The sequence below is a fragment of the Peromyscus californicus genome, unplaced genomic scaffold (genome assembly GCF_007827085.1).
Source record: "Peromyscus californicus insignis strain IS unplaced genomic scaffold, ASM782708v3 Scaffold_23__1_contigs__length_62951481, whole genome shotgun sequence".
In the NCBI taxonomy this organism is placed as follows: Eukaryota; Metazoa; Chordata; class Mammalia; order Rodentia; family Cricetidae; genus Peromyscus; species Peromyscus californicus.
Window position 1 is genome coordinate 39044295 of NW_026294534.1, and position 24819 is coordinate 39069113.

General features: G+C 47.8%; 1 protein-coding gene and 1 long non-coding RNA gene across 2 annotated transcripts in view; both read left to right on the forward strand.

Moving 5' to 3' along the window:
* Window positions 1-16260, forward strand: part of Dctd (dCMP deaminase) — a 43912-nt gene extending 27652 nt beyond the window's left edge. The window contains exon 6 of the mRNA XM_052752282.1: window positions 14875-16260. Within this exon, the coding sequence (XP_052608242.1) occupies window positions 14875-14932 (58 nt within the window). The 3' untranslated portion in view covers window positions 14933-16260. The remainder of the gene's footprint in view (window positions 1-14874) is intronic.
* Window positions 16261-16313: 53 nt separating this feature from the next.
* Window positions 16314-20442, forward strand: LOC128119400 (uncharacterized). The gene is made up of 2 exons (XR_008221531.1): window positions 16314-16460; window positions 20230-20442. It is a non-coding gene; the product is annotated as an uncharacterized LOC128119400 (long non-coding RNA).
* Window positions 20443-24819: the final 4377 nt, after the last annotated feature.

The window sequence follows — 24819 nt, forward strand, 5'->3', positions numbered from 1 at the left end:
TGTGGGGGGCGGGGGGTGGTGGCGGCTGGCAGTGTGTACCGTGCCACAGTGCCCCTGTAGAGGCAGAAGAGAACTTTTTGGCCATCAGTTCTCTCCTTCCACCTTGTTCTGAGGCAGGTGTTTCTCTTGTCTTTGCTGCTGTTCTGCAAACCCAGGAGCTTCACATGGATGCTGTCATGTCCAGCTTTTTGTGTGTACTGGAGGTGATCTCCAGTTCAACAGCTTGACCTCAGGCTCCAAGCCCATCCACTCTCCTCTTTCTCCATGACCCTCTTTCATTTTTCTTCTCGCTTTATTTCTCGTCTCCTTGCTCCTGGTTTGCTCCAAAATGTGTGCGACAAAAGGAAAGTAGAAGAAATCAGAAAAGAGATAAAGACAGAAAACACGGTCTCATTTTCTGTTGCTGCGAGTTGTAAGCCCTGTTCTCAGGCAGTAATTTTCGTGTGCCGTTTGCAGATCGGTCTAGGGGCTCGTAAGTCACTAGTACGTTTTCTTAATTTTGATGCTGTTGTTTTGTCTCCGCTTGAATGGTAGTGAAAACCCACGTCTTCCTTTTTCTCTTGGAGGAGAGGTATGCAGGTGGTGGCTGAGTTGTTTGCGGGGTGCTAGTGCCGTGGATGTCGGCGCCCAGGCCTCCACCTCTGCCCTCTTGCTGAGCCTGGATTCCCGATGACTGGATTGCAGGTAATTAGGTCTTCGTTTCCGCCATCACTCCAAGAGGAGTGTAATTGTCCTGTCCAGAGGATTCTGCAGATGTCAGGGCTCTGGCTAATAGAGGGGTGCTTTGAACTGTTGCCTTTGGGAAGAGCGGTCCAGAAGGAGGGTGTCCCGAGCACTCTTTTTGCCTCGCAGGCATGGCTGGATAATTGTGGCGAAGGGAGGCCGTATCTGAGAGCCGCTGTGGCTGCCTGTCATGGCTAATAGATGACAGTGAGGAAACATTCTTTCGCTGAACCGCTGGCAGGACCACATTAAAAGGCAGACGTTCGAGGGAAATGGTCGGCACCGTGTTCCCGACATCTTACACATCCCCGCCCCCTCTTGCACATGTCCTTAAAGCCTTCTGGAGTCCAACAGGACCTCGCAATGAAGATGATCTGACTTATTAGCCACGTTCCCTAATTGCACGTGAAGCAAAACAAGACGAGCAAAACCAGAGGGGGGGAAAATCTCGTTAATAAGAACGGGCTCCTGTGTCCAGTGATCTGAAATTCTTAGGTGCCAGGGATAGCTATTCATCTTCCAATGTCTATATCTACCAGAGGATTAAAAATATCTAGGTTGAGCCGGGCGGTGGTGGCGCACGCCTTTAATCCCAGCACTCGGGAGGCAGAGGCAGGCGGATCTCTGTGAGTTCGAGGCCAGCCTGGACTACCAAGTGAGTTCCAGGAAAGGCGCAAAGCTACACAGAGAAACCCTGTCTCGAAAAACCAAAAAAAAAAAAAAAAAAAAAAAAAAAATCTAGGTTGAAGCCAAAAGCAGAGGCAGACCTGTATTCCCAGCACTTGGGAGGTGGAGGCAGGAAGACGATAAGTTCGGGTCCCCCCTAAGCTACACAGGGAGACTAAAAGTGGCCCACGCCTTTAATCCCACCACTCTTATGAGTTCCAGGCCAGCCCAGGCTACACAGGAAACCCTGTCTGGGGAAGGGTGGGTGATAAGTATTTACAAAGGTGTCCAAGGAATTCAGGGAGAAGACTGTCTTGCTTTTAGGACTAGACAGGTTTTATTATTTGTAGGTGATGTTTTTAAAAACAGTAAGGCCGCTCTAGAAATGGTAGCTCTGTAAGTAATTAGGATAGGCTACCTTACGCTCAGTGGCAGGACTGGAACTCGAGAGAACTTTGCACACCCATGTCATCTGGGAGTGTGGTGACGAGCTGTGCTGAGCTGTAGAGGGGCAGGCACAATGTCCCCAGGCCCAGTGCTTTGGGACCTGATGACATTTATAGGAAAAGATGTCACTTACTTGATGGTCGCCTGTGTTGGCCTACGTGAGAACTACTCTAGAATTCTAGCAGGTCTCTTTCAGACCTGCCGATGGAGTAGTATAGTACCCTCTCTTCTGAGAGGAGAGGATGAATCTCCAAATATTTACTGAGTGCTGACCGTGGGTTGGATTCTCTGATGCTACCAACTTCGGTTTCCAACGTGCTGTGATGGCCAGATACCAGAGTGTAAGACCGATGAAGCCGTCCTCTTCATGGAACTGAGTGATGGGCATTGGGCACCTGAGTCATGCCCTTGATAGTGTCTGCGGTTGGTGTTGCCGTCCCCCAGAGCCAGGTCACTCTGTAGAAACCAGGGTCTCAGGAATGTCAAAGACTTTGAAGAGTTCCCATCTTTGATGAAGTGGAGTTCAATATTCCCAGAGAAAATTGGGAGAGAGGTCCTTTTGTTGATCAAGGGAAAAGGCGTTATCTGCTCATGACAAGGAAGGGAATTGCTTCGTGGAGCCCAGGGAGCTTTGACCTGGAGCCTTACACAACAACATTGCCCTTTGTGTTCATCGGCTACCGAGTCTCCATTTAAGCACTGTGTTCCCTCAAAAGCCAGGTCCGCATCTTGCTTGCTGCCGTTCCTCTCATTGAAAAACAATAACAACAACAAACCCCTCTTGAATATGTGTAGCATAAGACTTTGTCATCCTCACCGTCTTTAAGCTCGGCAGTACTGACCTCAGTTCTGTTGTGCAGCTGTTGTTCCATCCACCTCCAGAATGAGTGGTTTCCAAGCTGCAACTCCACATCCCCTTAGTAACTAACCTCCTCTTCTCCCTGGTCCCTGGTAACCACCACGATAATTTCTGTATGACTTTGACTACCCCAGATACCACCCTGTAGTTGGAAGGTTTCTCCGGTCCCACCCTGGCCCCATAGTCCCTCAGCTGCTTATAAAATAGTCACTCAGAGGCTCAGTGTTATTTATAACTGCTTGGCCATTAGCTCAGGCTTATTACTGACTAGCTCTTACACTTAGTTTAACCCATAATTATTTCTGTTTAGCCACGTGGCTTGGTACCTTTTCTCAGTTCTGCCTTATGTTGCTTCCTCTGTGTCTGGCTGGCGACTCCTGACTCAGCCCTTCCTCTTCCCAGCATTCTCCTCGTCTGCTCGTCCCGCCTGTACTTCCTGCCTGGCGACTGGCCAGTCAGCGTTTTATTAAACCAGTGTACAAAAGCATTTATCCCACAACACCAACCACCACTCATTCTGTAAATGGAATCCCAGAATTCTCCGGTGATGGGTTGTCTTACTTAGCATGATGCCTTCAGGATTCATCTGTGTTGTAGCCCATGTTGCAGACTGAAGAAATGTTGTAAGATGACACCTTTTGTTATGGATTCATCCACTGACAGACGCTTGGGTTGTTGCTCTTTTGGCTGCCTTTCTCTTGTGTTTTCCCTTTACCTGTGCTGTGCTGTCTCCCTCAGCCCTGGACACCTGCTGTGCCCTCCTTCCCCACCCCCCATAATCTCTGCTGAAGATTCTTTAAGCCAGCATTTTCCCCCCTTATGTTTGGTTATTGTTTTGAGACAGGGTTTCATGTGGAAATTGCTATGTCGCCTCCAGCTCTAAATCCTGCTGCCACAGATTCGTGAGGACTATAGGGATGTACCACCACACCTGGGTCTTTCCATCCGTGTGTATGTGTGGTGTATACACGTGTGTGCACATGTGTGCAGCTGTGGTTGCCTGTGCCTGTGTGTGTGGAGGACAGAAGTCAGTGGTAGATGCCTTCCTTTAGTACTCTCCACTTTATTCTTGGTGAACCTGGAGCACAGCCATTTCAGCTTGATTGGCTAGCCAGCAAGCTTCCTAGGTCCCCCTGTCTCCCATTCCCCTGCCTCTGCCCGGGGTTACAGGCATGTCCCACCAGACCTAGATTGTTAGGGTAGGTTGCAGACTAGTGCTGTGGGATGTCTGTCTGCATGCTGTGAGAATGTGTTGCTCCAGTTGGCTAATAAATAAGGCTATATTGGCTTATGGCAGGGCAGGATGGAGCCGGGCGGGAGATCCAAGAAGGATAGAGGGATGGAGAGATGCTGGGAACCACCACCAGAAGAAGCAAAATGTGAAAGAGCAGGAAAAGCCACAGCCATAGGTTAATAGAAATGGGTTAATTCAAGATGAAAGAGCTAGCTAGCAAGAAGCGTGAGCCATACGCCGTACAGTTTGTAATTAATATAAAGCCTCTGTGTGTTTACTTGGGACCAAGCAGCTGCGGGACTGGTGGGACACAGGAAAACTTCCGACTACAGTCCTCATGTGCACACAGCAAGTACGTACTCTCTGCACCAGCGATCTCCCCAACCCCACATCTGGCTCTGAAGCCAGCATTTCTTAGACTCTCGAGGTGTGTCCTTTGACCATCCACACGTTTCTGTACCTCTTTCAGGACCGAGCTGGGGTTCTGCCTTCTCTACACATTCCTCAGAGCTTCCTTTCTAGCTGACTTTTTCCTCTTCGAGGACCCCGCCGCAGATAATGCCACCAGCAGTCTCCCCGATGAAGAACCTTGTTTTTTGATGTCTCTTCCACTGTCTGGAAATGATATTGAAACACTTCACTTCGTGTTCGTTGCTTCCTGCTCTAACTAGATGATAAAGGCCACGGGAAGACGACACGCATTGCCACGAGAAGACACGCATTGCCTCGCCGTACCCCAACCACCTCTCCTCACCATGTGTTGCACAGCTTAGTCCATGTTTTTAATATTTCTACTTAAAAGTTACGAACCCGATCGCACTTCAGTTAAGCCAAGCAGCTATTCAGGAGCCAGCCTCCTGATTTTTGTTCTTTTGTTTTGTTTTTTTTTTTTGACGTTGACTTCCTTGTGAATGGTTTGGGGAAAAAAAAATTGTCATTTAGAATATAAGAGAAAGAAATCTCCCTGTTAGCATCTGGGGTTAATAGGCACATTTATCTTTTAGAGAGAAGGGAGATCACTATTTAAATGTCTTGTTTTTAACTTCTGTGTTTGAGTTACAGTGTTCTTATATATGGTTTTGAATTAGGAATTTGGCAATAATGGATGCTTTTGGCAGAGTACCCAGAACGATGTTTGTGCTGAAACCCATCTGATTGGAAGCCGCCTTAACCTTTCAGTCTTAATTCACTGTGGAATACTTACTGTCGTGCGGTTCTTTAACTTTGGTTAGTGAAAATGATTGCGCCTTGGCGTTGCTTAAGAATTTAAGGATGTCATTCGGTCCAGGTTTTAAGTAGGCATTCTGTTTTGGAGTCACTTCCTCTGCCTGGTGCAGCGTGGCCTCATTCCTGCTTTATTTCTTCAGCCTTTTCCTAGATGAGTAGGCTTGAGTAGTGGGTGCAGCTGTACACAGCAGACACCTGCCTCCGTGGCTTGAACGATAGGATACTCTTCCTTCACATAAAACGAAGTGCAGGTTTATGCAATTGCCCAGAAGTAGGTCAGGTGACCAATATGTCAACAAAGATCTAGACTTTCCCCCTTGATGTTGTCTTCACTGGCATTTACTTGATGTCAAGCTTGTTTGTAGAGTCCAAGTATCTCAAGTCACATTGAATGCGAGAATCTGAGGGTGTGTGTGTGTGTGTGAGAGAGAGAGAGAGTGAGAGAGAGAGAGAGAGTGAGAGAGAGAGAGAGAGTGAGAGAGGTCGTGGTAGTACATGGTAGTTAAGGTTCTCATCTCTAGCCTGTCCCTTTGGTCAGGAAAGCAAAACTTCCCCAGCAAATATTCTCTTTCATCTCGTTGGTCACAGCCGGTTTACATGGCTACTCCTAGCTGCAAGGGAAGCTGCAAGGGTACTCAGCATCCAAAGCTCTATCATGGAGGCTGTGTGGAGAAAGAGGTGAATAACAGCTGTAAGTCATGGTAATAGCCGCTGCATATCCTTTCATGGAAAATTGGGTAGCTGTCTGATTATATAATTTTTACTCAGCTTCTCCTCACATCCTCATGCTAAAATATTTGTTCAGATGAAAAATGATATGTCTTTTATAAAGTCTTTGTGTACTTTACATTAACTTTCAAACTCCTTTGCGAAGAACCTTATTTATTTAGATTATCATAAGAATTTTACACGCAGAAAGACACATTTTTTTTTTTTTTTAGTTTGAGTTACGTCATAGCCTTTGGTCCTCAAATATTTAGTGTCTGTTTCCTAAGAACAGGGATATTTTCATACATCATCACAATGCGTTTATTGACTTTATAAATTTGACCAAATAATTTTCTTTGTAGCATTTTTCCAAAGTACAGTCTCATCTAGGGCTTAGTGTGGCCTATGCTGTCATGTCTCTTTAGCCTCTTTAATATAGGACATTCCCATGAGGGGTGTTGATTCTTCAGAAAACTGCTTTCTCCTGTTCCCTCATGATCCAATCCCTTGGAATCAGCAGTTTTCAAACTTTTAGTCTCACGGTCCCTTTACACTCTTAAAAATTATTGAAAATACCAATGGACTTTTCCTTTACACAGATTAGAGCTATTGGTATGTAGTGCATTAAAAATTTAAATTGCGTTTTAATTCATTTAAAATAACAGTGACAACCCTTTCTCATGTTAACACAAATAGTATGTTTTTTATGAAGAAGGACTATTGAATCCTCCAGAAGAACCAAAGATGTTTAGTAAAAAGAGTAGCATTGCCTTACATTTTTTGTAGCTTTGAAAAATGTTGGTGTTATATGACTATTTACTCTTGATTGAAATATTCCCTCTTTGCGGGGAGGAGAAAAGCTCATACACCTTACAAGGTGGGGGAAGCTCAGGAAATTACAAGATTCACAAGGCCCCGCCCTGGTGCCACATAAGCAGTAACAACTGCTTGGTCCTCATTGGGATGCTGTTCAAGTGGTAGACCCCCACCACGAAGTGTGGTCTGGGGAAATGCAAGACTTGGGAAGCCCCGTCCTTGCAAGGGATGAATGATGCACTCACAGGAGTCAGTTCTGTTGGTGGACCTGTGGATTGAGCTCAGGTTGTCAGGTTTGGCAATAAGCAGTGTTGGCTAGCGAACCCTCCCCAGCCCTGTATTTTTAACTGGTGTTTTTCCTATGAATGGCATCATAATGATTTGGAAAATACTGGTTCAAGTTACATGGATAATTCAAATATTAACAGGTTTCATCATTTGATACCAAAAGAAAAAAAAAAAAAAAAAAGCCCTTTTGCAGATATCACCAGTGAGCTCATCAGAACAGCCTGGCTGGTTTAGCTCATCAGAACAGCCTGGCTGGTTTAGCTCATCAGAACAGACTGGCTGGTTTAGCTTATAGCTCAAACGACCACGCCATGCTTTTCTTGAAGACAGCCTTTGTATTTGGCATCTAGCAGAGGAGCTTTATGGCACCTTTGGGAGATTTTTTTTTTTAATTCATTTAATTTATTTTATGTGCATTGGTGTGACGATGTCAAATCCCCCTGGAATTGGAGTTAACAGACAGCTGCCATGTGGGTGCTGGGAATTGAACCTGGGTCCCCAGCCCCCCTCCCCCCCACCGTCCCCAGGAGATTCTTTTTTTTTTTTTTTTTAAGATTTATTTTATTTAATATAAACAGTGTTCTTTCAGAGGGAATCAGATCTCATTACAGATGGTTGTGAGCCACCATGTGGTTGCTGGGAATTGAACTCACGACCTCTGGAAGGACAGTCAGTGCTCTTAACCTCTGAGCCATCTCTCCAGCCCCCGCTTTGGGAGATTCTTAAAGGCAGTTTGCTTTCTTCTCTTCTCCTTCCCTGACTGTAACAGTTCAGAGTCCACACCCCTCCTTTGGAAGTCATGGGTTGATGGGCTCCCCGGCAGCCTTTCCCTTCACCCCTGGTCTGTTGCATCTGTGCCAATGTCAACACAGTGCAAAAGGCCAACAGGTGATCCTGGAAATGGTTCTGCTGATGGGGATGCCCCGGAAGAGTCTGTGTTATTTATTAAGCGGCATAACGTTATTCATTAAGCAGCACTATTTACCGTGCGAGAAAAGCCACGAGGTACAACAAAACCACTATAAGAGTTTATTAAGGGGAGGAAATAGAAGGGGGTGCTTAGGCCTGTGGAAAGATCGTGCAGGAAGAGGAGGAGGAACAGGTGGAACCCACTCTTACAGATCTCCCACCCCCCCACACAAATGCACATATGGGCTTCTGTAACTACACCACGCATGCATATAGGCTACGTGATCACGCTCGTGCAAATTACGTGATCATGCACAGATTCTATAGGATGCAAGGCCCTGGGGTGACTAAGCATCCTGCCTGGCTACTGAACAGCGTATGTGCGGTCTGTAGCTGGGGGAGTGGCTAGGAATCTAGCAGTCTGTAGAGCTGGGTGGTGCAGAGCCCCTCTGATGACTAGACTTCCAGCCTGAAAGGCATGTTAGACATGCCCAGTCATTAGGTGTGTCTGCAGTTCGGATCTCCAGTTTCTTCACCCACAGTGCTATTAGGAAGTAGAGGTAGGGTCTCGTGGGAGGAAGTTAGGACTTTAGCCCTTCCTCTCTTTGCTTCCTGGTGACCTTGAGGTAAGCTGCTTCCACCAGGAAGTCCTGCTGGCTCCCACCGGGAAGTATTATCACTGTGTTCCCACCAGGCAATACTGCTTTGCCTTGGGACCAGCTAACCATAGACTAAAACTTGGAAGCAAAAATAAATCATGCCTCATAAAAAATAAACGAACTGTGTATGTCTGCATGTACATGAGTGTGCAGGTCTGTGTGTATCACCACCCCGCATGTGGAGGTCAGAGGACAACCTCGGATTTGACCTGGCCTTCTACCTAGAAACAGAATTGCTTTTAATTCCCCACTGTGAACTCCAGGCTAGCTGGCCCAGGGACTCCAGAGATTTTTGTCTCTACCTCCTGTAGACACACTGGGGATTACAGAGGGAGGCCACTGTGTCCAGCCTCAGATGGGTCTGGGGGATTTGAACTCAGGTCCTTACACCTGTGTGGCAAGCGCTCCATCTGCTGAGCCATCTCCCCAGCCCCCCCTTTCTTCTCTTTTGGTTGGCTCTTACAAGTATTGCATTACAGTCACAGAAATCCGAGGTACACGTTTTTTCCTCCTCACCTCTTATATTACGGTGACTATACAAAGTGTGATTAATATTGTCTCTTCAGCAAAAGCAGAAAGGTAGAACAGCTTGAAACATACCGGGCCGTCGTGGTTTGCTGACGGTGAGCAAATGGAACCGTCGATTACTGATTCACAAATTTAGAGCCCTGAGGACTCTTCCTTTTAGCGTGCCTGCGTTCGTTCACGCGTTCATAAGAGGCAGCACAGTGAGTCGAGTTACGGGGTGCACTTCGAGAAGATGGGGTGCATTTCAAGAGGGTGGGGTTTTCAGCAGCCTGGGCAGACTGCTGCAGTGCTGGGCTCCAAGTTCTCGTTAAAACTGTGTCCACCTAGGGAAACCTCATGCTTCCTGCCTCCTTTTCCCTCGAAAGCGGACAACAGTCGCTCTAGCAATCTGAGCCCAGGCGAGGCTGGTTGGCCTTCATGGTGGAGCTTTTAATTACCCGTGGCAATCCTGGAAGAAGAGGCTATAAGACACGGGGCGATTAACACTCGAGCAGCGCATGTCTGTGCTGATTAGCTCGGATGGTTAGAGTGAGGACTAATGAGGCTGAGGTCGCATCCAGACTCTGCAGCCCAGGTATCCCTGCCATCCTCCAGACTGTAGCCCCTGCTCAGTCAGCTGCCCTGCAGAAGCTCACTGCAGGCTGGAAAGGGGCCAGGGAGGCGCTCGCCAGGACTCAGCACGGGCTCTTTGTGTTTAAAAGGAAACAAAATCAAAACAGGTTCTCTATAATGTACTACCCCCTGTGATCCCTCTCTAGGAGTATCAGACTTCATGATTTAAATTTAATTTGTTAGCCATTTGGTGGTTAGTTAAAAAAAAAAAAAAAAAAAAAAAAAACCAACAACGAAAAAAAGTAATGATTTATTAGCATTTTTATAATAAGCAACATTTAATACCTATTAATGCGAGTTCAAACAGATCAGCGATTTAATTTCTTAATAAAATGAATCAGAAGAGTATTACTTATAGGAAACTGCATACTGTGAGCATGTTGCCTGTGTGTTTTGTGACCTTGATTCTTGTGGGTTATTAGAAGAGACAGAAGTGGAGGAGGAACCAGCGAGTTCAGAGTTCAGCCCTTCTCCAGTACTACTTTCCAAGCGGGAGGGGTTGGGGGAAGGGTGCCCCTGAGTTTTCATTTACCCCTACAAACAGCTCCATGTCACATCCAGGACAAGCAAGATGGGGGAAATGCAAAGTGGTATTTAAAAAAAATGCCACCCATGAGCCCAGCACTCCGGACGCTGAAGGGGGAAGACCATCAGTTCTAGGCCAGCAAGAACTACATAGTGAGACCCTTCCCCCCAAAACCCAAACCAACCAATCAACAGCGAAGGCAATCCAGGCCTCTGTGGGCCCCATTGGAATATCACTTACTTGATTAAGTAACTCCTTACATTTCAAACAGTGGCGGGCAGATGAAGCGGTAGAGTGGCGGGGAGATGAAGCGGTTAGAGGATTCGGGAATGCAGTTCCAACTCTAAGAGGTAGAAAACGGCCTGTGACGGGGTTCCCTCCTTCCCCTGGGGACTCACCGTGAAGGGTGTGTGCATGCAGAAAGGATTACTATGGGAATGAACGTACCCTGTCGTCCAACCCCTTGATGAAGCAGCACTTGTGAGCATCTAAGTGAAGAGGAGCAAAATGGACAGTGAGCAGAAGCCGCCAGGGTTTCAGCAAGAGTACAACAGGCTCCGAGCTACCCCGGGGTCACAGCCTTGAATGTGGGGCTCCAAGCCGTGACTGATCACAAAGAGTGAGAAGTCCCGTGGCTTCAGGGAAAGGAGGAGGTGCCGCTTTGGCAACACGGTTTAATTGATTCGAGGATTAGTGTTTTAGCCACTGGTGCTGATGCCGCTGGACTCCAGAACGCTCGAGGAGCTTTGGCCCAATTAGGAAGTCAGCTGGAGCCCCCCTGCCCGGGCGGCCATGTTGCCTGCTGTCTGATGCGTTGCCAATGTGCCTCAGTGCAATCACTCGGCGGCACTGGGATGATGTTTCAATTTAGCCTGCTTGCTCAGTCAGGACTCTTAAGAGCCTCATTGTCCCGGAGTGGGCTTCCTGCCTGGGTCTCGCTCCTCCTGCCTCTCCTCTCTTGGACACAGCTGTGACGTTGCTCACCGGGCCAAGTGAGTTGTCAGTGTCCCTGGGCTGCGGGTTGGCAGGTTTCCACTTTCAGAGCAGCACCAGCCAGCTTTCAAGGGGAGAATCGCAAGCTCTAGAGAGTCAGGTCTTGGAGTTTAGACTTCCGGAGTTCTCTGCGAGTCTGTATTGGGGTGGCCAGCGTTCCACAGTTGTTGTGACTGGGGAACATTAGCACCCAGTCTTGAACATGTGGGACAGGCAGATAGGAAATTCAGCCAGGGTAAATGCTGACCTGCCTGTTAGTGCTGGAGTCTTAGTGCTGGAGTCTCGGGGTGCTTATGGGAGAGATCTCAGGAGGTGCTGGATGGAGTAAGGGAGCAGATAGCAGATGTGAGGGATGTTAGAATGCCTGGCATTTATAAACCAGCCACTCCACACCCATGCTCATGGCAGCAACATTCACAGTAGTGAAGAGGCAGGAGTCATTCCGCCGTGGATGGCCAGGTAAGCAAACTGGCATGTCCGTGCTGTGGAATAGTCAGTCTTAAAGAGGAAGAAGTCCTACTGTCTAGAGTAACACGATGAGTCTGGATAATATGACGCTAAGTGAAAGAAGTAGAAAGGATACATTATCCTGACTGATAAAATTGTCTGATGCCACTTTGAAGAGGTAGGTTAAAGAACACAAATTCATAGAGGCAGAAGGAATTATGGGCTGGAAGGAGCGGGGCGTGGGGTGGGGTGAGGAGTCATTAATGGGCGGAGTTTCGGTTTGACAAGATGAAGAGACTGGCTGGTCCCACACCCATGTGCGTATAGCTAAGCGCTGACCGTGTAGGAAGGCTCAGTGAATGTCATGTTCCGTTCCCCACCACAACTGAAGATCAAGCAGCTGCCTTGGCCTGTAGAACGGCTGAGGATCAGCAGACTGGGGTCGGTTCTGGACGGCCTCACCTGGTATTGACCTCACGACTTGCTCTTTGTCTGCGCATCTTAGTCAGCGTAAGCTGTTCTAGCAGGACACATGACTACTACAGCAGCCTTTAACAACAGGCGATTATCTGTTCACTGTTCTGAAGGTCCAAGAGTCTGAGATCGGGGTGCCATCATAGCCAGGTCCTGTTGAACTCTGGCTAACTCAGGTGTCCACCTTCTTACTGGAAGCTCATATGACGGGAGGAGATATGGGAGGAGCTCTCTGGTCTGTTTCAAGGACAGTGTATCAGTCACTTTTGCACTGCTGTGGCTATATACAGTATCTGACAAAAATAAAGTAAGAGAGGAACTTGTTTGGGCTCACGGTTTTGGGGGGGCGGCGCATCAGGCCGCTGGTGGGAAAGCTGTGGCAGAGCAGCACAGCTCTCTGAGAGAGAGGTGGTGGAGGGTGTCGTGGGAGCTGATGGCGTCTCAGTGGGTCAGGGAGCAGAGAACATAACAGCAAACAGGGTCCGATATGTGACGGTGAGTCGTGATTGTTCACTCAATTGGATCCGGGATTAACTAAAAGACGTGCCTCTGGGTGGGTCTGGAAGGATTAACTGAAGGAGGAAGACTGATGGGTAGGACCTTGCATTGGAGGAGGTCTAGATATGAAGCGGCCTGGGGAGGGGGGGGGCCGAGGGCAGGGGGGGCAGGGGGAATGCTGTTCTGTCTGCCTGTCTTCGTTCCTTGCCAGTCAGTCTGCAAAGCCTGTTACTGTCTCTACTGCTGACATTGGTACCCAGCTCCTTCAGCCTCTCCACGTGGACTGTAGACCGCTGCTTTCCCAGGAATCCTGCCGGCCTACAGTGCCAGACTGGGACTGTGTGACCCGTCCCGCGGGCCAGGTTATTGGGGAGACCCGAGGAGGCACCTCCTGAAAGATCAATGGGGGCGAGAGAGAAAGGAGACCAGGCGCCATAAAGGAAGACAGAGTCAGTCTGAGTCGTGTCAAGGTCTCGTTTATTGACTGGGTATTGAGGCTTATAAGCAGGGCTTCAGGCAGGGAGGGGAGCAGGGGAAGCAAAAGGAGAGAAGAATGGAAAATTCCTAAGGAAGGGTGAGGTCGCATTGGTCCCAGGCCCCTGCAGCTGGCTGATTAGCAGGTACTCCAGGAAGTTGTACAGCCCGCGGTTAGTCCAGGAACCTGTTTTTTGCAAGGTTTGATAAAGTAAGGAAGGTCACACAAAATTCAAGACACAGCTGTCCGGAGTCGGTCTCTAACAACTTGTGGAAGCATCCAGTCTCACACGTTAAGAAGGAAGCCACCACGTTCCACCACGTCTCTGAAGCATGCCAATAGCTTGTACACCCTGTGAAGATGTAATTGCTGTGATCGGTATAATAAAAGGCTGAACGGCCAATGGGTAGGCAGGAGAGATAGGCGGGACTTCCTGGCAGAGACAGGAAGAGGACACACAGAATGGGAGAGAGGTAATATAAATGGATTAATTTAAGTTATGAGAGCTCATTGAGGCAAGCCTAAGCTGAAGGCCGAGTTTTCATAATTAATAAGAAGTCTCCGTGTTGTTATTTGGGAGCTGGCTGTACAGAGAAAGACTTGCTACATACGGCCTCTAACGTGGAGGCTCAAATAGCCAAGCATAGGGCCTGAGAAAGCTAAGAAAAGTTCTGGACAAGGAGTGGATGTAGATCCCTGGTCCTGCAGTCTCTGAGGCAGGCCAGTGCTGGGTGTACAGAGATGCAGCTCCCCGCCATTGCCTGCTGGCTTTAACCAGCCAGTGCCATGTGCCAGCACCACGCACAAAATGAGCCACGCAGTGGCTGCCATGACAGTTTAAGATTTGGCTCATGCAGTCAGAGAATGCTGCAGGTGTTTAATAAAGCCAGGTCCAGACCCAGAAAACCTCGAAAAAGGGACGGTATATTTAAAAATGTGCTTCGACGCTGAAGAAAGAAAATGGGTATAGACAGTCACAGAAAAAAGAAAAGGTTTAAAAATAATAAAGACTTTAAAGAGAGTGAACTCTGGGAAGAAGAAGGCAGGGCTGCCAGCTGGACGTGGAGGAAGCAGCATGGGCCGTATGGAAAGATGAGGTAAGGGGCCACATGACAAAATGTAGATTAAAATGAATGGGTTAATTTAAGTTATAAGAGCTCATTGAGGCAAGCCTAAACTGAAAGCCGAGTTCTCATAATTAATATTAAGTCTCCGCGTTATTATTTGGGAGCTGGTGGCCCCCCCCTCCAAAATCTGACTACACCTGTCTATCACATTAGCTAATCCAAACCTCATTGCAATATATTTTTATTCTGTTAGTCTTGTTCCTCTGCAGAACCGTGCCTAATACGCACTTCAAAGGCCTGATAACCTATTTCCACCAACTAGACGTCATTTCCTAAAGGTTCCACAGCCTCTCCAAATAGCACCCTGCGCTGAGGCATGGGTACTCAAATCATGAGCCTCTGAGGGACATTTCAGATTCAAACATAATTGTCACTCATCTTATCATGATGACAATTCTCTTAAGACTTCATTTAACCCCAACAACCTCCCACAGGCTTTATCTCCAAAAACCATCACACTGGGGCTTCAACTGAATTGGTGGTCGGTGGTGGGAGGATGCGATTCAGTTCACGGTATGTCCTTCCCCCAACCATGTATCCAACAGACATACACTGAACTTCCTGCACTCTAACCCCCATATCTTCTGCTCTCTCTCTCTCTCTCTCTCTCTCTCTCTCTCTCTCTCTCTCTCTCTCTCTCTCTCTCTCTCTCTCTCAGCATTTCAGCCTCTCAGGAACATCGGGCCAGTTTCTACCAGCTCCCTAGGTCCCTGTGATGCAGACATGCCCCCCTGGCCCTTGGGGCATAAACATGAAGGCTCATGGCTCAGCACAGGACTCAATCCATTTGGACCCCGAGTTCCCGAGAATCCGTGGCCAAGCAGTCTTTCTATTATCGCTCGGTGATTGGAGTTTTCAGGCTTGGGATTACCGCCAATGGGAAGCAGATGGGCTTCGAATCAAGAAATAGGCACTTGAGCAGCCCAGCACCGCTCTGTTTGCGAAGAGGCTCTTAGGCCACTTTATGTGGCTGGAGATCATCATTTGCAGAAAGCCGTGCAGAAATCTCGCCAGCCCATGGGAACACCACCGCTCCAGGACGTTGTCCTGTCCTTCCTGCCCACTGCAGCTAAGCAGCCACCCAGGTGGGAAGCCTTGCTGCAGGACCGATGTCACCTGGGACCAGCCTGGCTCCCCCACCCCCCCACCCCGGGGGGAGGGAGAGAACCTCCCTTTTGCCCTAGCTGTCTGCTTCTTCTCTGCTATGAAAAGCTCATAGAAGCCCTCATGACTCAAAGCACAGTTCCTGACCCCTCCTCACACCTCCCCGGATTTCTCACCCACCAAAGCCCAGAGACCAAGGGGTGACATATCCGGAATGGTACGGCCTTGGGCGAAGAGCTCAGATGGGTAGCGGTGGCTCTTGACTCAAGGACAGGGAAGTGGCTTTGCAGAGTGATGTTTCCTGGGGTTTCCTGACCCCTGGTCTCTCAGTTAATCTTGCCCTTTCTTCCTCGGTGAGGTCATGTCAGCCATCATGCATTTACATAAGGGGCCCTTCCTCCCCACATCACGCCACCCCCCTTCCCAGTTGCTAAAAGGCGATTTAATATGCAGAAGCTCTGCTAGACAGCATTAGGTTATGACACGAGAAACTGGGAAAAAAAAAATCCAGGCCCCAACTCTGCCCTTCAGGTGTCCTCCTGAGAGACAGAGACAGAGAGAGAGAGAGAGAGAGAGAGAGAGAGAGAGAGAGAGAGAGAGAGAGAGAGAGAGAGAGAGAGAGAGAGCCATTGTTGGCCAAGGGCAGAACAGGCAGGCTGGGAGTCTGGAATGCAGAGAACACCTGGGAAACTGAGGCCACTTCGTCTGTTCTCAAAGGAGTGTTGAGACTCGTGGGAGTTCTCATGTTCAAGTAGGTCCCAGGACCCGACGCTTCCTTCCTTCACTCTGCAGCAGGCACAGGGACCTCTCCAGACAGGGAGCGAAGAAGAGGACGTGAACTCTCTTTCAGCTCAGCCCCTTGGAAAGATGCCTTCACTCACCGGCGACTACCTCACTTAGCCATTAAATGTCAGCGCAGCCCCGTTCACAGGGGGGAGAGAGTCCACATCTCACAGCGGGGGGGGGGGGGGGGGGGGAGGTGACGGTGTGAAAAGTTGTGAAATGACATTTTTTTTTCCAGTAGGTTTGTCATATCTCCTGCATGGAGGAAAATTGCATTCTGTAAATCTCGGTCCCACAGAACAAAACACCTATTTCTTTCCAGTTGGGGAGACGGCCGTTCTCATCGGCATAATGAAGGTATTGTAAGCTGTGACTTTTACAAAGTCGGAGGGAAAGCAATCTACAATCTTGGCAGATATGATCTTTCCGGAATGCACACTGTTCGTTTACGGCAGCGAGAGACCTCAATTAATTTATGAGCGAGGACAGCAGGATGTGACCCCGTGTGCGTAGTCTAGGTGGAGCTGTCCCTGTCTGAATTTATGTTCTGGTAATTTAAAAAGATTTATATTAAGCTTTTCTTTCATTTGGAGAGTAGATTAAAATTCTAATGGAAACCATTTGTATGCATTTGTTGAATTGAATAGTATTTATGGCTGTGTAAAAAAAAAAATGCGGCGAAATTCTGCCGATAATAAAGTCAGTGAAGCAAGAATAAGTGTAAAAACAGGAAGGAAACACTCAATAGAAACCATACTGTATTATACAAGCATAATGAAGAAGAGAAGCCGAGCAGAACGGGGCAGGGATTAGGCCCCCGGATGGGATCCTTTTCCTTATTTAGCGTAAGGTTTTTATTGCCCTTTTATGACTTAAAACCGAATTTAAATTTCAAAATAAGCCGGACCCGGTCCTTACAGACTCCGTTTGGGCCACGTCGTCCTTTCCCATCATTGCTGAACTCTCACTGGTATCCAGGACAAACAGGCAGGAGAGAAAATTCAAGCTGCATCTCCGAGAGAGAAAATGTGCGGATGGTGGGGGAAAGATGTGTTCAGCAGGAGGCCGGAGGTCAGTGAGGAAAGCCAGAGTCAGCTGCGGGCTAGAGCGGGTGGGGGGCAGGTCACCCACACACCTGGGTGAGACCTGGGAAGTCGTGGTACCTGGCCCCCACATCCGTTGCCATGGCTACCCGACTAGCGGCTCTCCCGGAGCTGCCTCTGTGGCACCCACAGCAAAGGGCAAGGTGTGTGGCCACAGCCCTGTTAGTGGCCTCTCACCGGGCCAGGGAGGGGAGTGATGAGGGCAGGCCAGACGCTACTCTCCATGACAACTGTGTAGCACCCTCTCAGTGTTGTGGCGCACAGGCAGGAGTTGACACTCAGGACCTGACCTTGTAGAAAGAGCAGGCCAGTTTGACAGGATGTCCACATAACATCCCAGATGCGATTTGAATGAGACATGCCCCCATGAGTGTGTGTGTGTGTGTGTGTGTGTGTGTGTGTGTGTGTGTGTGTGTGTGTGTGATGTGTTTGGAGTGCATGGTCTTCAGCTGGTGGAGGTGTTAGGGAAGGCTGTGGCATCTTTGGGATGTAGACCCTCCCTGGAGGAAGGGAGGTAGGGGTGGGCTTTGAGGTTTTGTAGCCCAGCCACACTTCTGCTCACACCCTGCTTCCTGAGTATGGGCACAGAGTGACGAGTCAGCCTCCTGCCCTTCCGCCATGCCTTCTCTGCCTGTTCTTCCCGACAATGATGGACGGTATCCCTCGGAAACCGTTAGCTGAAATAAACCCTTTCTCCCTTCAGTTACGCCCGTCAGAGTACTTTAACACAGCAACAGAAAAAGAAGCATACTGAGGTTGAGAGTTTTACTGGGAATCTCACATTTTCTCACCGTCTGGAGACACCCAACGTCATGGTTGAGCAGCAAGAAGTGGAGAGGTAGCAAGTGGAAACTTCCAGAGAGATCATGGCTGTTCTTGTGCAGCTGCCTGCCTCTCTACACACCTGTGCGTGCATGTTCCCGACCGGAGCTGCACAGATGTCATGGAACATCTTTCAGTATGGGAGATCAGAACGGTGTGCCAGCACATTCCACAGACATGACGTGATGTGGCTGCCCAGAGCCTGCATGGAAAATAGGGGGACATCTCATGAAAACAGACTGTGTTCTCTTCCAATCCTGAAATGCAGTCAAACAGGCCAAGGAGTTCTGTGAAGCAAATATTATCTTCATGTTACCCAGAATACACACTCCCTCCTAGGCTTGAGTCAAGCTTTTACTTTCTTTTACCCAGAATACACATTCCCTCCCAGGCTTGAGTCAGATTCTTTACTTTCCTTTGTCCTTCTCTTGAAATGAGCCTGTCTGGTGATCTGTGGAGCCTTGGTACCCGGCGAGTTCTTGGGGTACAGTGAACACTTCCTACATCTGTGTTACCCGAAACAAGTATGCTCTGGGCCCCAGAGGGACACAGTGTGAGTGAGTCAAAGAACTCTGCAAACAGAGGCCAAAGGCCTCCCCCAGGATGGTAATGCCTCTGTTGTGTGTGCACTCAGCTCTAGGGCCTCAGCTTGATATGAAGTGACTGGGGACAAATTTTCAGTCACTTCTCTTCTGTGAACTGCTCTTCACCCCCAATATTATAAAACACAGCTTTCTGTGATTTAATGAAATTTCCACCGTAAGCCAAGCACTAGACATTTTACATATTCTTATCCTTATTAGATTCCCAAATTAATCCTAGCAAGCAAGCGACATCCCTGTCATCCCATTCCGCGATGAGAAAAGAGGTTGAAGAGGGATTTGAAACCTTGCCAATTACTCTCACTGCTGAGTGGGAGGCGCAGAGGTGGAGTTCGTATTTGGTTCTAAGACCAGGTCCCGTTCATATAATCAAGTGTCTGTGAGCTACTCACTGGTCATTTCCTATGCCTGGCAGAGAGTGCAGGGTGGGTGGGGGTGGGGGGAAAATTCATTCCTTTTGTCCTGAAGAAATTCACAGGCTATTGAGGAAATCGGTACATGGACCAAAACTTATCAAACAAGATGAGAATGGCCTATAAAGTCACGGTCTTGGCCACACCAGCTCACCACAGGATGCAGTAGGGATAGCAGGGTCGTCCAGAGGAGAGAAACTCACACTGTTGTGAATTCTTTTGCCAGGGCAACGCCATGAGTACCGAGGGTATCGAGAGTGATAGGACTGCACTTGACTGTCACCTAGTCACTGTGACCTCCTCTGACTCCTTTACATGATTCCCACCTCCAGAATATCCCCATGTTCCAGTCGCTGGAACTTTTGAATGTGTGTGTGTGTGTGTGTGTGTGTGTGTGTGTGTGTGTGTGTGTGTGTATTCAAAATGTATATATGTATTCAAAAACTCAGGTACACATAACTACTCTGGGAACTGAGGTAGGGAAGTGATACCAAGTTGGAAATGCAGGAGGAATAGGAGGATGTAGCAGGAATTGTTAGAAGGTCTTATTAATAAAAACAAACCTGGAGCCAGGTGTTGGGGTGAACGATCAGAGAAACAGAACCAGCCACAGCTAACCTCACCTCGCCAATTCCTCAGCGGATCTCATTTCCTCAAACTGGAAGCCTCTGTGTCCTCATCCGAATGGATCTCAGCTGAACTGCTGCTCAAAAGCCTAAGAGCTTAACCAGGCTCTAGTTCCTGGTCCTCACGCCTTATATACCTTTCTGCTTCCTGCCATCACTTCCAGGGATTAAAGGCCTGTGTCATCATGCCTGGCTGTTTCCAGTGTGGCTTTGAACTCACAGAGATCCAGATGGACCTCTGCCTCTGGAATGCTAGGATTAAAGGCATGTGCTACCACTGCCTATCCTCTATGTTTAATATTATGGCTGTTCTGTTCTCTGACACACACACACACACCCCAGATAAGTTTACTGGGGTGCACAATATATCAACCACAGGAAAAATAGGAATTTTTTTGAAATACACACACACACAGACACACAGACACACACACACACACACACACACACACACATACAATCACCTTCTGTGGTGAAATGAACATTGCTGATATGATTAACGGCACTGGAAAATGGAGGAAGTCGTTCTGGACTTATCTGATTGAGCCTAACCTTTTCAGAGGGGCGCCGGGTACCAAATAAAAGAGATGAAGTTGAACGACTGGCTTTAGAAATGGAGGGAGGAGCCACGATGAGCCACCGGAAGACGACAAAGGCCAGGAAGCCCCAGGAAGAAACCAGTCCCGCGGACACCCGAGTTCAGCCCTGCAGGACTTGTTTTGGATTTCTGACCTCCAGAGCTGTACAAGAATAAACTTGGCCTTTAAAGCCTCGAGGGTCTCTGGTCATTTGTTGAAGTAGAAATAAGAAACCAGTGCTGCCCACGCTCACTTGCGTGTGCTCCAGCTCTGACTTCCTCTTCTCAAGTGCAAGGTCCGTGAGACCAGACTTGGTCTGTTGTTGACGGCTGCATCCTTAGGGTCCGGAACAGAGCCTGGCTCGGGAACGGCACATCGTGAATGTTTGTGGAATGGGTTAAAACAGACAAGCAAGTGCAATTGTAGGAAGGGGGACCAGGCCATGGAAAAGGCCTCGAGGTATGAAAGATCTGAAACTCAGGTACGTATAGCTACTTTGGGAACTGAGGTAGGGAAGGAACACAGAGTTGGAGATGCAGAGGGGATGGATACAAGGTGGGAGTTTTGTTTCCTCTGTTCTGTAGATGAGTAGAAGATTGATGGGCTTTTCATAGTGTAGAGATGTGATAGTGCTTCCCTATTGATTTTTAAGACCTTTAAAAACTAACTGACCAAGCCAGGCCTGATGATACACGCCTTTAATCCCAGCACTCTAGAAGTAGAGGCAGAGGCAGGCAGATCTCTATGAGTTCCAGGCCAGCCTGCTCTACATAGCAAGTTCCAGGACAAGCAGGGCTACCTAGAAGGACCTTGGTCCTCCCCCTCAAAAAAAAAAGACCAACTTGTATGAGGTCCTAGTAAAGTGGCAAATAAAATTGAGTTGGGAGTGTGTTGGTAAAAATATCTAATTTTTTTTTCATTGTTAAAGTTTTAGAAGGAGGCAAAGATTTTTTTTAAAAAAAGTTGTCAGTCTCCTTGATGGAGTTGACCACTGTTAATATCTTGCTGTAAGATTTCTTTTAAACCTTTTGAACTGGGTTTATATTTTATATACTTACTGAACTGGTCCCCTTCGGCCCTTAATGTAAATTTTCCAGTACCATTCAATATGCCCTGAAATGCTGCATTTAGTGATGACATAGACTCACACCGTACCACCAGAACTGTTGATTTCATCTGTTCTTTCTAACTACCCATGTATTTTGTGCCCTCAATAATTTTATTTTGAGTAGCAATCATAGCACTGGCATAGAGCAGGCATTCAATACTTATTGAGTGAATGAATAGATGAACAGTTCAGAGAACATTTTCAGATATAAATCTTTGTGTGTGAGTCTTTCTCTAGGGGAAAAAAATTCTTGCAAGCAAATGGTGTTGAGTGTTACGGTATTGTGTTTGTAATGGTTCTTGATGCAGATGGCCAAACTGCCTTTGAAAACGGTAGGAACAGACACAGTCCTCCAGCAAATAATTCCACTGCACCGATGTTGCCGTTTATAATGTCTAAAAACCTGTATTTGTGCTTTCGAAGAGTTTCTATGGGAACGGAGAAATAGCAGTGAAGGGATCTCTTGAAGTTCAGGCAGATAATGGCCGGAACCTGAACTCTAGCAACGGAGTTCTCCGAGAAAGGAGACAGATGTGAAAGCTGCAAGGTTGTGGGGCCTAGAGGACTTGAAGGCAGAAAGATCAATGGAGGCGTTAGAAGGATCCTCGGGCTTCTGCCTTAGGTGGAGTGTTAGTTAGGATCCTTTGTTGCCAGTGACAAGAGACCAACACGGACTTAATTAAGCCTAGCTTCCGTGTGAGGATCTGGGGCAACTCACAGAGTCAAAGCTAAGGCGCCGGGCTCCAGAAAATTGGGACGGCAGCATTTTGAGATGTCAGAGGCTGAAAGGACTGGACAATATCCCCTCAGGACCCCGACCTCTGGGTGTGTCGATTTTTGTGTCCCCTTACTTTGGGTTCAAATTCCAGAGAGAAGGGTCAATCTGATCTACTGTGGGACAAATGTCCATCCTGTGGCTAGAGGCAGGGGAGTACTTTGACTCACAGTCCTATTGAGAAGAGGAACGGGTCTATACTGTGACTAGAGAAGACCAATTAGATAACGTCCCAAATGCAAAGATCCATGGCTGGCCTCTTCTCCATAGGGGCGGTAGTTGTGGCATCAGGGAATATACAGATGGGGTATTTTGGATAAAAGGAGTGATCCCAAGTTCACGCATGCACCCCACTTAACAGTTCCTACTTGTATCTCAGTGTTTGGTTGGACACAGACAACAAATAGAAAGACACAAATCCTCCTTCACATCTGCACCGGTCTCCTGGCATAGATCCCTCATTCATCCTGTGCCACGTCCAGCATACAGCCTTTACTGAACCCACATGTGGCAGTTAGCCAGCTGACCAGTGACATTTTCAAATTGTTTTATCGTGCCATGAAGTTGCTCATGGGAACAGCTGCTCATCCTGACTCAGTCTGGGTTTCCAGTCCCACGTGCATTGAGTTAGATCGATGAAACTGCGTCTCACTCATGGGAAAATGGACGCCCGTGTGTTTTCAGAAGCAGATGTGCTGGCGTCTCCAAAGTACCACCTGGGAGGAGCTGTGTGTGCCAACCAGTGACTTCTCATCGGCAGGCAGAGGAGAAATAAACTTTGAACATGTTGAATCATTGAAATATTGGGACTTACTTGCTGCCCCCACTAAGTAATGACTTCCTAAACACTTATCGATACTTGCTTAATAAAGAATTTCAGGAGCAGTGGATGAAAATGACCCTCTAAGAGAAGTATGTTTCCCCAAAACATGAGAAATTACCTAGCAGATCTACCCCTGGATCTCTACAAAATATTGCACATGAATTCACACAGCAACATTGCATATGACAGCCCCCCGCCCCATGGAAGCCCAACTAGCCATCCATTAATGAGTGGATTAGGGAAATGTGGTAGATCCACAAAATACAGTTGGCCAGTGACGAGGAATAAAATACTAATCTATACGACACAATGGATGGACTCTGAAAATATACCAAGTAAAAGAAACCAAAGCAAAAGTCCACGTGTTATATGTGGTTCCATTTCTATAGAATATTCAAGACAAATGAATCTACAGGAGAGATCAGATTGGTTCTGTGCTGGTTGGTTTTTGTCAACTTGACACAAGGTAGGGTCGGTCATCTGGGAAGAGGGAAACGCAAATGAGAAAATGCCTCCATCAGAGTTGGCCTGTAGGCAAGTCTTGGGGTATTTTCTCGATGAATGATTGATACGGGAGGGCTGAGGCCACCGTGGGAAGGGCCACCCCTGGGTGGGTCATTCTAGGTTGTAAACGAAAGCTAAATGTGAGTCAGTCCGCCGCGTTCCTCCACGGCCTCTGCTGCAGCCCTGAGTCTACGTTCCAGGCCTGCTGGATTGCTGGGTTCCCCTGCGGATGGACTGTAAGCGCTCTAGCATGAGTAAACCCTTTCCTCCGCAAGCTGCTTTTGCTCACGGTGTTTGTCGGCACCCACAGAAAGCAGACTGGGAGAGGGGGTTTCCCTAGGGTTGTCAGGGAGAGAATCGGAAATAACTCTCACAGGTGTGTAGTTTATTTTTAGAGTGATGAAAATTTTCTAAAATCTGTGGCTGTTAACTCTGGGAATATACCAGAAGCATTGGATAGGTTATTATTAATTATTATTATTATTAAGCTATACTTAATAAAGCTTTTTTTCTGAAGAGAGAAAAACACAGAAAATAAAACAATAGGAAGAAGAAACAACAGAGCCTGACGGATCTTTCTAGCAACAAAATCTCCCACAGGTCAAAGGAAATACAAAGTGGCAGGTTCTAGATGAAAATGGAGACATGTTTCAGCTCTGCGTGAATACACCAAGCACCTGTTTCACAGGGAGGGTGGAGGCTCTGGATTCCACAGACAACCAAGCTTAACGTCCACCTAAAGTGGGAGCGTGAAGATTGAGGGACAGGTGACCAAGGCCAGTACTAAAAACAGAGCAGCCACACATCCTTTTCGGGAAACCTTGAAGAAAGCTTTCAAGCCAAAGAGGCCTCACGAGAAACTGAAACAGCGAGAACAACAACCTTGTTAGTCTCAACAGTCCTGAAGGAGATCTGTGTGGCTCAGAAACATTCACAACCTGGTTAGAAACAGCTGAGCCAACCCCCACCAGAAGCTTGGGTGAAACACAAATTTCTCTATGGGAGATGGGACCAGAATCTGTGAAAAACGTTTTCATTTGAATGGAGAGAGAGAGAGAGAGAGAGAGAGAGAGAGAGAGAGAGAGAGAGAGAGAGAGAGAGAGAGAGACCGACGAACCTTTCAAATGGCCTGAATACGATCCTGCTTTGAAAGGACAGTAGGTAAAGTCCATTCATAATGACTAACTAAAAGCATCCTGGGCAAGAGAGACAGCTCAGGGTTAAGGATGCTTGTTGTCTGTCCTGACCTGAGTACAATCCTTGGGAAGTCAGGGTGGCAGGACCCATAAACTGCCCTCTGACTTCGTATGTACTATGGTGTGTACACATATACACAGACAAGCAAACAATAAATACATCTTT